This window comes from Aotus nancymaae, unplaced genomic scaffold, assembly GCF_030222135.1.
Source record: "Aotus nancymaae isolate 86718 unplaced genomic scaffold, 86718_ANA_hifiasm-v0.15.2.pri h1tg000025l, whole genome shotgun sequence".
Lineage (NCBI taxonomy): Eukaryota > Metazoa > Chordata > Mammalia > Primates > Aotidae > Aotus > Aotus nancymaae.
The window spans coordinates 22,404,429-22,417,801 of NW_026988438.1; the positions used below are offsets into that span (position 1 = coordinate 22,404,429).

Genomic DNA, 13,373 nt, shown 5'->3' on the forward strand with positions numbered 1-13,373 from the left:
TTATATGAAAGTAAAAGATGCCATGGATGAGTAGCTTACAATTAAAATCAAATCTTAATAAAAAATAATTAAAATCAAAATAAAAAAATCTTTTTTTATCCCTGTGACTAACTGGAGATCAGACACACTTTCAATCAGTGTTTTAAAAAAAAAAAAGCTTGGCGAGAAACCAGGGCTTATTTTCTCCTGCCTAGAATATATCAGAACATGTCCAAGACAGTACCACCACCCTTTATGAGAGACAACATTATATCAGGGCAGAAGTGTCTGTAGTGAAAGACGTGATGATTGGGTGAATGGAATGCCCACCAGCCTCCCAGCATGGCTGCCGTCTGGGTCAGCCCTGACCCCCTAGACCAGAGATGCTCTCCCTGCTATCAGAGAGCAGCCAGGAAGCGGGTTCTGCTAGATTCTAGGGGTGTGTGCTCAGAGCAAGGCCAAGGACTCTACACTGCATATGAGGTCTCCCCTAAATTTCCTCAGCATTGGAGCTTTGGGAAGCTTTGTCTGGTTTTCCTTGCTTGTTTTAATTTTGAACTAATATAAAGGTATATTTTATGCCATAGGACATGAGCTGGTTTGATGACCATAAAAACAGTACTGGTGCACTTTCTACAAGACTTGCCACGGATGCTGCCCAAGTCCAAGGAGTATGTAGACTGCACTCTACTAGTATTTTTTACATAACATGGTTTTAAATAAGCATATGGCATAGCTGCACTCGTTATGACACTTCCTGCTAGAAACAGCAGAAAGCTCAAATAAAAACTGGCGTAAACAATAAGCAGAAGATTAAACTTCAAGGTTGATTGACCCACTGGCCCCCCAGCTTTAATCCAGAATCCAGGTTCCCATCATCGGCTTTGGCTTTATCCCAAGGCTGATTCCCTGTAGTCACAGGATGACTGCCGATAGCAATTAGAACTACAAGCTTCCTTATGTCCCATCCAGTGAAAGACAGCACACAGCTCTGCCTCAACCACCAAATAAAACCCCTTTGCTGAAATCTAATTTGGGCTAATTTGGGTCACATGCCCTGCCCTGAACCACTAACTGTCTCCAGGGGGAGAGGGTGTTCTGAACGGTCTGCATCCACACCCATGAAGCTGAGGTGGGTTACTTTGCAGCTCACTACTTCCACATGACAGGAGAAAGAGGAATGGATGCAAAGAACCGACTACAATGTTGCTGCAGCCACCTTTGTTTTCTGAGCGGTACAAACAGTAATTCATCCTTACATGTGCTTTGTGGTGGATTGTCTCTTAGGACATGTACCCTTTGTAACAGATGGTCTCTGGGAGTGTGTAAATGTCCCTTTTACACTTTTGAAGCAAATGGACTTTAAAATTACCCAGGTACATTGGAATTAGTTTCCTCTTTGAACATTGCATCTGTGAAAACACACATGCGTCCCCAGTGCCCATCCACAAAGCAGAGAAGTTGATTACTTGTTTCTGGAATGTTCAGGTGAGCAGCAGAGGCATGAGAGTCTAAAGGCACAATGAAGAAAAGTCTGCAGAGCCTCATGACTGAAGCTCAGGTGTCGTGGGTTTATTGTAATCAAAGTGAGCCAGTGCCAGCTCAGGCACAGAACCCACTCATCATCTGACCAAGAGGCTAAAGCTGAGCTCCTGGATTTGGAGCTGAAAACTACAGTTACTCTGTTCTTTTTCTTTCCCAGGCCACAGGAACCAGGTTGGCTTTAATTGCACAGAATGTAGCTAACCTTGGAACTGGTATTATCATATCATTTATCTACGGTTGGCAGTTATCCCTATTGCTATTATCAGTTGTTCCAATTATTGCTGTGTCAGGAATTGTTGAAATGAAATTGTTGGCTGGAAATGCCAAAAGAGATAAAAAAGAACTGGAAGCTGCTGGAAAGGTAGGTCAAATAAGGTTTCGGTTTGTCTAAGTGTTGTTTTTAGATATGTGTTTTATTTGAATTATTTATGATATTCAGGCTTTAATAATTAAATGTTTGTGCTTACTACAACTAATAATTATAAATGGTGTATGAAATATTTTACTGTATTAATGTCGAGAACTTAAATATGAGGTGATTAACATAAAGCTTTTAGCCTATAGGAAACATTTAACGTAATTATGATGAACTTCCGAGTATTCAAAGTGAATTTCATTTTACTTCATATCCCAATGCTACTGTTTGAACAAATGTCATCCCTGTTTCACAAACCTTCATGCCAAAGACTGTAAGTGAATTGTTCAAGGTCGGACATTTGCTGGTATTTTTAAGAGACCCTCTTTTCTTCTTGGCTGTGATTTCTATAATTAAGGTGGGTGGCCACCAGATGGCAGTAATGCCTCGATTTTTGTGGTTCTCACTATAATGCAATCGGGCTTAACATTTACTTGAGCCTTACTGTGTGTCAGTTATTGTGCTGCATATTTACATGCACCAATTTATTACATCTTCACAATAATCCTATAAGACACGCATGAATGTTACCCCCATTTCAGAAATGCCGAACCTGAGATTGAATCAGAAATTAGAGATTTGGCTGGGATTCAAGTTCAGGTCTAGTTTCAAAGCTCTTATCTCTACTATATGGTTTCTTTATATGTGTTTAAGTGTGTCTAAATCTACACATAAACACATTATTTACACATACTTGTACTTAAATGTTTAAATGTAGCTTATACCCATGAACATTTTTAGTCTTATTTATGTAATTATTATCCTTTATTGAAACATGAAGAAGTGAAGCAGATAATAAATATGAATTGTGATATAGTTTCTATAGCATTGCACTTCACAAAGCCCTTTTACAAACATTACTGCAACTGACCTTCACTAGTTATGAGAAGTAGAACAGACAGTATCTCTTTAGGGAAGAAGGCATCAGAGACTGGGTGAGTGACTTGCTCCAGAGGTGCCTTATTAAAGAGGGAGATTGACATTCGGACCAACCGTGTTTCCACTAAACCAGTTATGTCCAGTGAAATCCTTTTCTGTTTTCTTGTAACTGGCATCAGCTTCCGCTGTGTGCAACATTAGGTATAATAGTATCATCTCCAGGTTTCCATCAGAATGCATTCTACTCATTTTCAGCCTGCATCATCTCCAGGATTTGGAGCTCGCTAGGACGATATATGGTTCCCAGGACTTGGGAGCCTCTGGGTGTCCAGAGTTCTTGAAGATCCTCTTGGCTGCTGGCTGTGGGTACTTTAGGGCATCATTTCCCTGACTTCTGAGTGTCTCAACTAACTGCCTAAGTAACCCTGACCCTCAATCCCACTTCCTTCCACATTTCAATAAGAGAATGGTCAGTTAGATGGAATGAAAATAAACTTTTCTTAGACAAGTTACCTGATAGAAGACATCTTGAATCTAGTTAAGATAATAGTCTTAACCCCATTAAAAATGGCTAACGACACTGAAAATTGTCAGAATTTTGTCAGAGTAAAGCAGTTAGAATTGAGCAGTATTGAAACAAAACAAAATCTTGGGTTATTAGTCTTGGCCTTGCTACTCACAGTGTGCGAGGATGGAGATCCCAACTTCTGTGGTCCTCACGTTCCACCTTAAAATGAGAAATTATACCAGATACTGTCCCAAGTTCCTTCCAGCTAAAACCCTGTTATTCTAGGGATCAGAGATTAAATAACTCAGACTGGCCAGTTTAATTTTTTTAGTAGCTACTTTAACCTAATAGGGCTTTTAAAAACATGAAAGATTAAACAGTTTTTAAATGTTGATATCAGCAGTTCAGTTTTAGTTCGGTGTTGTTTACTCAGTCAGCACTTGATTAACTGAGAATGAGGGTTGGAAAGAAGGTCCTGAGAAAATCCCAAGTCACCGTTTATGTAAAAAGAAATGCTCTCATTTACCTGGGTACAGTTTCATCATCGTTAAAGTACATCAGGGTTTGAGGTATTCCCATCCCAATTTTCCAAAAAGGCTTTGAAATGAGGGTGTTGGTTGCTGGGCAGGGAGTGGGGAGGGAAGGCTGCCTCATAACCATCTTGACCCAGGCCCTGTCTGGTCACTAAGATTAGAGGCCCTCTGTGCCAGAGCTAACCCACAAAGCAATTGACCAATGACCAGAACGTCAAGAGGAGTGCCAAGTCATTAAAAACTAGTTTCTCCTTGTGTAAATTACACAGCAGGGGTAGCAAAATAGCGTAATGGCTTAGGAACATGGACTGGGCATCAGATAGCCTGGCTCGGAATTCTGTGTCTGCCACTTATTAACTTTAGAACTTAAGGCAATTCAGTTAACTTCTGTGTGCCTCTGTTTTCTCATCTGTGTAAATAGAAATAATATTTACTTTCAGGGTTGTGAGGCTAAATGATATCATATCGGTGAATGAGGTAACACTTGGACACAGTAAAAGCTCAGTAATTTTTCTCTATTCCTGTAATTATTGCTATCTATCTCTATTACAAATAAAACATCTATGGTTATTCAGTCTCAAGCATCAAATATCTTCCTTTCACCTCATTGCAGAAGCTGAGAACTGAGGTTAAAAAAAGTTTTACCTGTAATCCCAGCACTTTGGGAGGCCGAGGCGGGTGGATCACGAGGTCGAGAGATCGAGACCATCCTGGTCAACATTGTGAAACCCCGTCTCTACTAATACAAAAAAAATTAGCTGGGCACGGTGGTGCGTGCCTGTAATCCCAGCTACTCAGGAGGCTGAGGCAGGAGAATTGCCTGAACCCAGGAGGCGGAGGTTGCGGTGAGCCGAGATCGCGCCATTGCACTCCAGCCTGGGTAACAAGAGCGAGACTCCGTCTCAAAAAAAAAAAAAAAAAAAAAGTTTTAAAGCTGTTAAAAGCCTAAAATTAAGATCTTATTCTCCCTTGCTGATGGTTTAGATGACTCAACTACAGAACTATGATTTAGACTAAATAGCTAAGTCACAATGAACAGTTTTCAAGGATGATTTGGCTATAAGAATCAGAAAACTGCTCTGGCTGGTTTGGGTAAAAGCGATTTGATATAAGAACACTCCTCCGAAGTGCAGGAAATGCAGGCAGTTTGTGTTTAACCAGCTCTTTCAGCCACAGGCTCTAACATCTGAGTCTATATAGGCCTATTCAGTTTTTCAACTGCTGTATATTCAGGCCAGCTTCTTACACATACCCAATGTGACATCAGCCTCTGGAGCCACAGAGCCTCACAGTTCAAACTTGTGTCCAGGGCCAGGAAACCAAATCTGATTGACCCAGATTAGTCAAGTGTCTGCCTCTGATTTAATCACGGATTTAAAGTAGGCTCATGTTGTCTACAATTGGGATCTCCTTCCCATTGTGGGTGGACAGCTTTTCCAAGAAGTTATACTCAGGGAGGAAATAATTGGCAGCTCCAACAGGCCCTTACAAATCACAGCCTAATCCTTTCTTCTAGGACTCTGCCTTATGAAGAAAGCCAGGCCACAAAGGGGTTGTGACTAAGGCCAGTCATCTAACTGCCTGGTGGCAGGCTGGGAATAGAACCAGGCCCTCGGTTCCCAGGCCATGTTCTTGCCCTAAGCTGATCGGCCTTCCTGGGCATACAACGATTTGCCTACCATACTTAGCACAGCCAGAAGTACCAATTTTGTCATAAAACTAGTCTTGAACATATTATGTCTTTTGTTTTTAATTTAAAGGACATTAAAGCCTATCAACATAACCAGGATCCTTTTGACAGAGTCCTAGGGCTTATTTTTCATTATTTCCGAAGTAAAAGCACCACTTCTAATGGAGGTCTATTCTGTGTTACAGATTGCAACAGAGGCAATAGAAAATATTAGGACAGTTGTGTCTTTGACCCAGGAAAGAAAATTTGAATCAATGTATGTTGAAAAATTGTATGGACCTTACAGGTAATGAACCATATGATTCCTGCTAAGAACATACTGCTTTCCTGAGTAATTGTCCCCTAAAGATAATAAAAGCTCTGCTGCTCCAAACAATGATATGACTATAAGGCTGACCTTTTTCAGTAATTCTGCCACTGAAAATAAGTAGCTTTTTGATGTGGCTACAACACAGGATTATATTTTTTACGTCTTATGAAAGCAATAATAACAGGTCTCCAAGAGGTAAAAGATACAGAGAATTGCACAGTCTTTGGTCATCAGAGCAGGCAGCATGAATAACCTATCTGGGTGACTTAGCACAAACATTTCTGAAAGGAATTGCTCAAGCCTTTATTTTCTTTGCATTGTGTAGACTGAACCAAAAGTGAGACTTGCTATTGGGTATGTTCCAGAGGAAAGTATTTCATTTGTTCTCTGAATGAGGACCAGATCCAACCTACTCTGAAGATAAAGAAACACAGCCTATTTCAGTGGTTCATAGTTGAGCAATTCAAGAATCTCCTAATGGCACCATTTGCCACTCATTTTCACAGCAGCCTAATTTTATAAATGATTATGTTTTAACACAAACAAAATTGAGCACAACTTAGATTACAACATTGCAGACTGGAACAGTAGTTTTGAACACTTGCAAATTCGAACAGATAACTTCAGAAGTCTCAATTTATGCCATGTCCTCAGTTATGCATACTTAATATGTTACTAAACAGCATGCAGCCACACCTTTGTGTCCGTTTGATGTTTGACACATGATGACCTATTTTTAACTTCAAGGAGGGTCAAGGAAAAATAGAAAGCTGAAGCTAATTATTAATTTGGTTATAATTTAAAGATTCAATAGCATCACAAATTGTTCAGTTATGTGAAGCTTTGTAACACCATGTTGACAGCCCATAAGTTAAACCATCCAAATCAGTAATACTTTGAATTTTTCCTTTTGCCAAAAATGGCTTCAGATTTGAGAGTAAATTATAGTTCTTTTGGAGGATTCAGAAGCCTAATAAAGTATAGCATGAGGTCTAATTAGAAATGGTGCAAATAAATTATATATGAGGGTGGGCAGGATCTGGCTTGGGGAAGGACTGCTGGTGTAAACTTCAGGGACTCAACTTTTGTGAATCTGAAACATGAATTTTAACAGAGTACAACTAGTTATAGGAAACAACATAATAGTAGTAAACCACATTCAGATACTTCAAACTTCAATTCAAATTCTGACATTTTAGTTACTTTTGAAACAACAACTATGCTTACATAACAGGAATTAAACATTGGAGTCATCAGATATTAATATGTAATAATATCAGTTATTTAAGGAACCACTATGAACTAGGTGCTGTGCTAGACATTTATATGGTTGTTTTTAATTGTCAAAACAATTCTGCATTACAGTGATTATTTCCATTGCACAAATCAGAAAACAATGTTTAGAGAAGTTATCATTTACCCAAACTAATATAACTGGAGGTGGAACTTAAACCCTGTCAGCCAGACCTAGAAACTGTGCTCTTTCCACTATGCAGTGCTAAGGGAGGCTGAAGAGATGGTTACAAGTATACTGATTTGCTTTTCAGGAATTCCGTGCGGAAGGCACACATCTATGGAGTCACCTTTAGTATCTCACAAGCATTTATGTATTTTTCCTATGCCGGTTGTTTTCGATTTGGTGCGTATCTCATTGTGAATGGACATATGCGCTTCAGAGATGTTATTCTGTAAGTAGCTTTAGAAATATTAAGATTATTCTATAATAAGGTTTTAGTAGGTTTATGCAAAAGTTTAGAGTAGGAAAAAAAATGACTCCTGTGCCAAAGATGAGGTCAGGGATTTAAATTTACCGCAGTTTTGATCCTGGAAGGCACAGAGATCTGATCTTGTTAATACTCCAAGTGCAGTTTAGTTTTGTAAGTGGGCTACAATTAATCAAGCTTATGAAAATGACATAAAGCACAGATTTAGTTGCACATATAACCCTGGTCAGGATGATGCAAATTTTCTCATTATAGAATATAGGCAGAAAAAAATCATAATTAGAAAGTTGCTGGTGACCGTGGACTCAAAACAGGGTTAAATAGTTTACTGTTACCTACAACCAGAACATGACGTTGACAGTGAGCTGGGAACACTTGATGGAAGTCTGGCAAAGGCACTCTCTACCTAACCAGGCCTGAGACAGCCCTGCCAATATTTGCCTCTCAGCCTCTCCTTTTTCCTTGGTTTCCAGAGCTGACTACTGATCTTTATGTTTGATGCCTTCTTTTCGTGATGTGCTCAGCACATTCCATTGGGTTGCAATCTACACTTGAAAGAGGGAAGCCACTCTTTTTAACATCATTGGGTATATTTCTGCTCTGGTGGGATGATTTTAAAGCAGTGGTGAACAACCTTATTGGAAACAGGGTCAAGACAAAAAAGTGAAAGTGTTTAAGAGCTGTTCTTTTTCATCCAAAATTAAAATTACCATGAAAAACATGTATCTATATAATCTTTGTATCAGGATCCCAGCAGGAAACAAATGGCACAGCAAATGGGTTAACTGGCGAGTTTGCTAAAGGGTGTGTTTACAAAGACCTGGGAAGCGTTAAGATGAGCAGTACCCAAGAAGGAAGGTAACAGCCCAGCAGTACCCAGCTAGAAATAGCTACCACCCTAAGCCTAAAGGTCAGAGGAGGGAAAGGCTGCCAGAACTCAGCACAGGTGCTTTCTGTGGTCTTTGGTGGAGGGACAGCAACTGCACAAGCAGTCTGACAAGACAGAAGCCAAAGAAACAAATACCCTGGCCACACTCTCCTCCAGCCTCCCTGGCCTCTGCCGTGCCTTCCATTGGCCAAACCCTGTGAAACCAGAGGACGAGAAAACCTTTTGATTCAGTTCATGACAGTTGGCATCCCCAGACATGGAGTAGGGGTAGAAGGTAGAGATGGGTAAAAAGCAGGGGGTGATTTTGGTGGACAAATGGAACGAGCAGCTAGGGATTACAACTCAGAGTACAACTATTTATTGCATAGAAAAATATTGAGAACATTTCTGAAAGTGAAAACCGTAGGAAAGTTACATTAATCTTGCTTTTCTTCTTTTTTTTAATAATTGAAATGTTAAATTATGGACATCTAGAAGACAGCTTTTTACTCTTTCATCTAAAACTAAATAGCAGGCAGTACAGGGAAGCTACGCAGCAGCACGTGGGTTGTTCATCACTATTTTAAATCTTAGTTTTTGACAACCAACATTTTCAGCAAGATTTAAAGGAAAGCCTTACTATACCTCTCATCTCAGCCCCTAGGTGCTAAAAACCCATTTGAAATATCTTAGATTTAGAAGTTTTGGAGATGAAAACTCTCCCTTATTACTAGAGAACTCCTGCCCCTTTCTGTGGGGTAGTGTTGGTATCAGAAGTAAATTGCTTCGTGGAGATGTAGATCTCAGGATCTTTAGCCCTTCCTAAAAGTTGTCATAATCAATATCTATCCATCCTTTAAAGAGCATATAATTAGAAATAGAACCTTAAACCTTTCGTTTAAGGTAATTTTTTTTCCAGAGTATCGCGTATCGCCTATAGTTATTTTATTTTATTTTTCTTTTTTAGTCTTCTAATGCACTTTCAGCTGTTAGAAAGATACTCTTAAAATGTCTTAGCTATTGACTAATGCTTAATTATTCTTTCTCTGGAGTAAATCACATTTTTTATGTAGATCAATCCTTGGCTTTCTTAGCAGGAAGTTCTTTAGATTAGTAATATATCAATGCTTTGTGTTTATTTTCCATTTCTCCTTGTCTTATTTTTTTTTAAGAAGGAAGAAAAGAAAGAGAGAAAGAAAAAAAAAAGAATGAAGGAGAGGAAGAAAAAGGAAGAGAAAGAGGGAGAGAGAATGGGAGTATTGCTTTATTGCCCAGGCTAGAACGCAGTCTAAAAATGAGAACTGAAAACCTCTTTTATGCCAATAATTGTGCTTAACAATGGAGACAGGAAGGAATAAGGGAAGAAAATAACAAACAAGCAGCCAACCAATATTTCATTTAAACCTATGAAGTGCTATGCAATTACTGATGAGTGATTTACTTCCAATTATATAGTCACTTTTAGAATAGGTGTGATATGGTACTGATAAGAATGTGTGTTCTGTGTATTTGAAGTGGAGAGTTCTATAAATGTTTATTAAGTTTATTTGTTCCGGGTCTGAGTTCAAGTCCTGGATGTCCTTGTTAATTTTCTGTCTCGTTGATCAGTCTAATATTGACAATGTGATGTTACAGTCTCCCACTATTATGTGTGGGAGAGTCATTAAGAACTTGTCTTATGTATCTGGGTGCTCCTGTATTGGGTGCGTGTATATTTAGGATCGTTTCTTGTTGCATTGATCCTTTTACCATCGTGTAATGTCCTTCTTTGCCTCTTTTGATCTTTGTTGCTTTAAAGTCTATTTTATCAGAGGTGAGAATTGCAACTCCTGCTTTTTATTTATTTATTTATTTTTGCTCTCTGTTTGGTTGGTAAATCTTCCTCCGTCCCTTTGTTTTGAGTCTTTGTGTGTCATTGCATGTGAGATGGGTCTGGATACAGCGTACCGATGGGTTTTGGCTTTTTATCCAGTTAATAATATATATGAGTTTAATACTGCCATTTGATGCTAGCTGGCTGTTTTTCCCATTAGTTGATGTAAGTTCTTCATTATGTTAATACTGTTTATTTTTTGATATATTTTTGGAATATTTTTGGAAAGGCTGATACTGGTTGTTCCTTTATATGTGTAGTGCTTCTTTCAGAAGCTCTTGTAAAGCAGGCCTGGTGGTGGTGAACTCTTTAAGTACTTGTGTGTTTGCAAAGGATTTAATTTTTCCTTCGATTATAAAGCTTAGCTTGGCTGGATAGGAAATTCTGGGTTGAAAGTTCTTTTCTTTAAGGATGTTGAATATTGGCCCCCACTCTTTTCTGGCTTGTAGGGTTTCTGCTGAGAGATCTGCTGTAAGTCTGATAGGTTTCCCTTTATGGGTAACCTGACCTTTCTCTCTGGCTGCCCTTAGTATTTTCTCCTTCATTTCAGCCTTAATGAATCTGACGATTATGTGCCTTGGGGTTGCTCTTCTTGAGGAATATCTTTGTGGTGTTCTCTGTATTACCTGGAGTTGAATATTGTCCTGCCTTACTAGGTTGGGAAAGTTTTCCTGAATAATATCCTGAAGAGTATTTTCCAACTGGGATTCATTCTCTTCGTCACATTCAGGTACACCTATCAAACATAGATTAGGTCTTTTCACATAGTCCCATATTTCTTGGAGACTTTGCTCATTCCTTTTTATCCTTTTTCCTCTAATCTTGACTTCTCGTTTTATTTCATTAAGTTGGTCTTCGACCTCTGATATCCTTTCTTCTGCTTGATCAATTCGACTGTTAAAACTTGTGCATACTTTGCAAAGTTCTCGTGTTGTGTTTTTCAGCTCCATCAATTCACTTATATTCCTCTCTAAGTTGTCTATTCTCATTAGGATTTCGTCAAACCTTTTTTCAAAGTTCTTAGTTTCTTTGCGTTGGGTTAGAACAAGTTCTTTTAATTCACAGAAGTTTCTTATCATCCACCTTCTGAAGCCTACTTCTGTTAATGGAACGCACTCGTTCTCCATCAGGCCTTGTTCCGTTGCTGATGTGGAACTGTGATCCCCTGTAGAGGGAGAGGCATTCTGATTTTGGGTATTCTCAGCCTTTTTACGCTGGTTTCTTCCCATCATTGTAAATTTATCCACCTGTCGTCTTTGTGATTACCGACTTTCAAATTAGGTGTCTGAGTGGACATCCAACTTGATTCCCAGCGCCAAAATCTGAGCAATCCACTGCGCCACCCAAAACAGCGGTGTTAAGATTGATGGTGCTTTTCTGCCCAGGAATCTCTGGTCTACCTCCCTTCTTGAGTCCATCCTTCAATCAGCTGAATAGGCGACTTTGTCTTCCCGGAGCTCCAAACAACATCGGCCAAAAGGGGACCCAGTCCCGCTCACTCTGCACCAAGAACTGCCACGCCGAGGCGCTGGCAAAACTGCCACGCTGGCCACAAGAGTCGCGCTGGCGACCCGTGGGGCTCCTCCACTGGGAATCTCCTGGTCCGTGAGCAACAAAAATTCATCTGAAAGTGTGGCGTCCTCTCGTTCTCTGCACTTTCACTGAGAGCTACAGTCCCGAGCTGCTAGTGATCAGCCATCTTGGATCTCTCTCCAGTTATTTTACTTTTAACTTTTAGTTTAGGTTCAGGGGTACATATGCAGCTTTGCTAATATAGGCAAGCTCATGTCACCTCATGTCATGGTTTGGTGTACAGGCCATGTTGTAACCCAGGTACTAAGCGTAATAACTGATACCATTGTTATTTTAATTGTAAACAAAAAGCTATTTCTATAAAGGCTTATTGTCCCTAACAAAATTCTTTACAGTGATGATGGTTATCATTTGTGTGGTAGTATAGAAGAAACTACAAACTGGAAGTCAGGGCTGCAGCTTTATTAGAGAAAGCTTACTTGGAACTGATCAAGCCCCTTACACACTTTGTGCTTCAATTCCCTCAACTCTAAAAAGAGTATAACCAACAAATAAAATTAGCTGAGCTCACAAATCAGATTCAGTTATAAGCCTTTTCCTGAAAGTAAAAACCTCTGGGAAGTCACAGTAGTCTTGGGAAATTAGGGGCTTCTATGCAAAGGGAAGTCAGAAAGCAAGTCAAGAAAAAGCAAACCCTCAGGAAATGGATCCTGCCCCTCTCCTAAACTTCTCTTGTTACTAGAGTTTTATGAAAATGTATGTCAGGGGAGAAAGGGGATGACCAAGGAGTAAAGAGAAAACATACTGGTAAGCACTATGCCTTTAGACTTTCAAACATCATGGAGTTAACTAAATAAGCTAATTTTTTAATTCCTCTACTTCTGTCTAGGGTGTTTTCTGCAATTGTGCTTGGTGCAGTGGCTCTAGGACATGCCAGTTCATTTGCTCCAGACTATGCTAAAGCTAAGCTGTCTGCGGCCCACTTATTCATGCTGTTTGAAAGACAACCTTTGATTGACAGCTACAGTGAGGAGGGGCTGAAGCCTGTAAGTTCTCTGATGCCTGATGATGCTTGATCACTTTTTCCCTAAAGGTTTGCTGTCTGCTAGATTATAGCTACAGGATAAGTTTGTGGTGATTATACCAACATGCATTTCATTTAATTTGTAAGATTTATATAGCTAATATTTGGCCAACTTGACTGGCATTTAAAAATTTTATAGGCGGTTTCAAGGATCGTGAAGTTTAGCACATCAAAATTGTTAGAAAAGGAAAACCAGATGTATTGGAACTGAACAGTTTCCACAAAAATTTAGTCACTTCTACAAAAAGGTATAATTCTGCCATGTTAACGCAATTAGTCATTTGACTCTAATCACTTTTTACAATAGTTAAGGTACAATTGGTAAGAAGGGCAGGTTATTCACAACAAGAGTAATAATCCTATGCTTTATTATCTACAAAGGTAACTTAAACTCACATCTGAGTGTTCTTTGTATGACACAAGATACTATAC

At 39.3% G+C, this 13,373-nt stretch overlaps 1 protein-coding gene across 1 annotated transcript in view; it reads left to right on the top strand.

Moving 5' to 3' along the window:
• The window catches only part of ABCB4 (ATP binding cassette subfamily B member 4), a 70,864-nt gene that overhangs the window by 49,465 nt on the left and 8,026 nt on the right, over nt 1–13,373 (top strand). Inside the window, exons 20-24 of the mRNA XM_012450873.3 lie at nt 567–650; nt 1,682–1,885; nt 5,735–5,835; nt 7,407–7,547; nt 12,747–12,903. Coding sequence (XP_012306296.2) covers nt 567–650; nt 1,682–1,885; nt 5,735–5,835; nt 7,407–7,547; nt 12,747–12,903 — 687 coding nt within the window. The remainder of the gene's footprint in view (nt 1–566; nt 651–1,681; nt 1,886–5,734; nt 5,836–7,406; nt 7,548–12,746; nt 12,904–13,373) is intronic.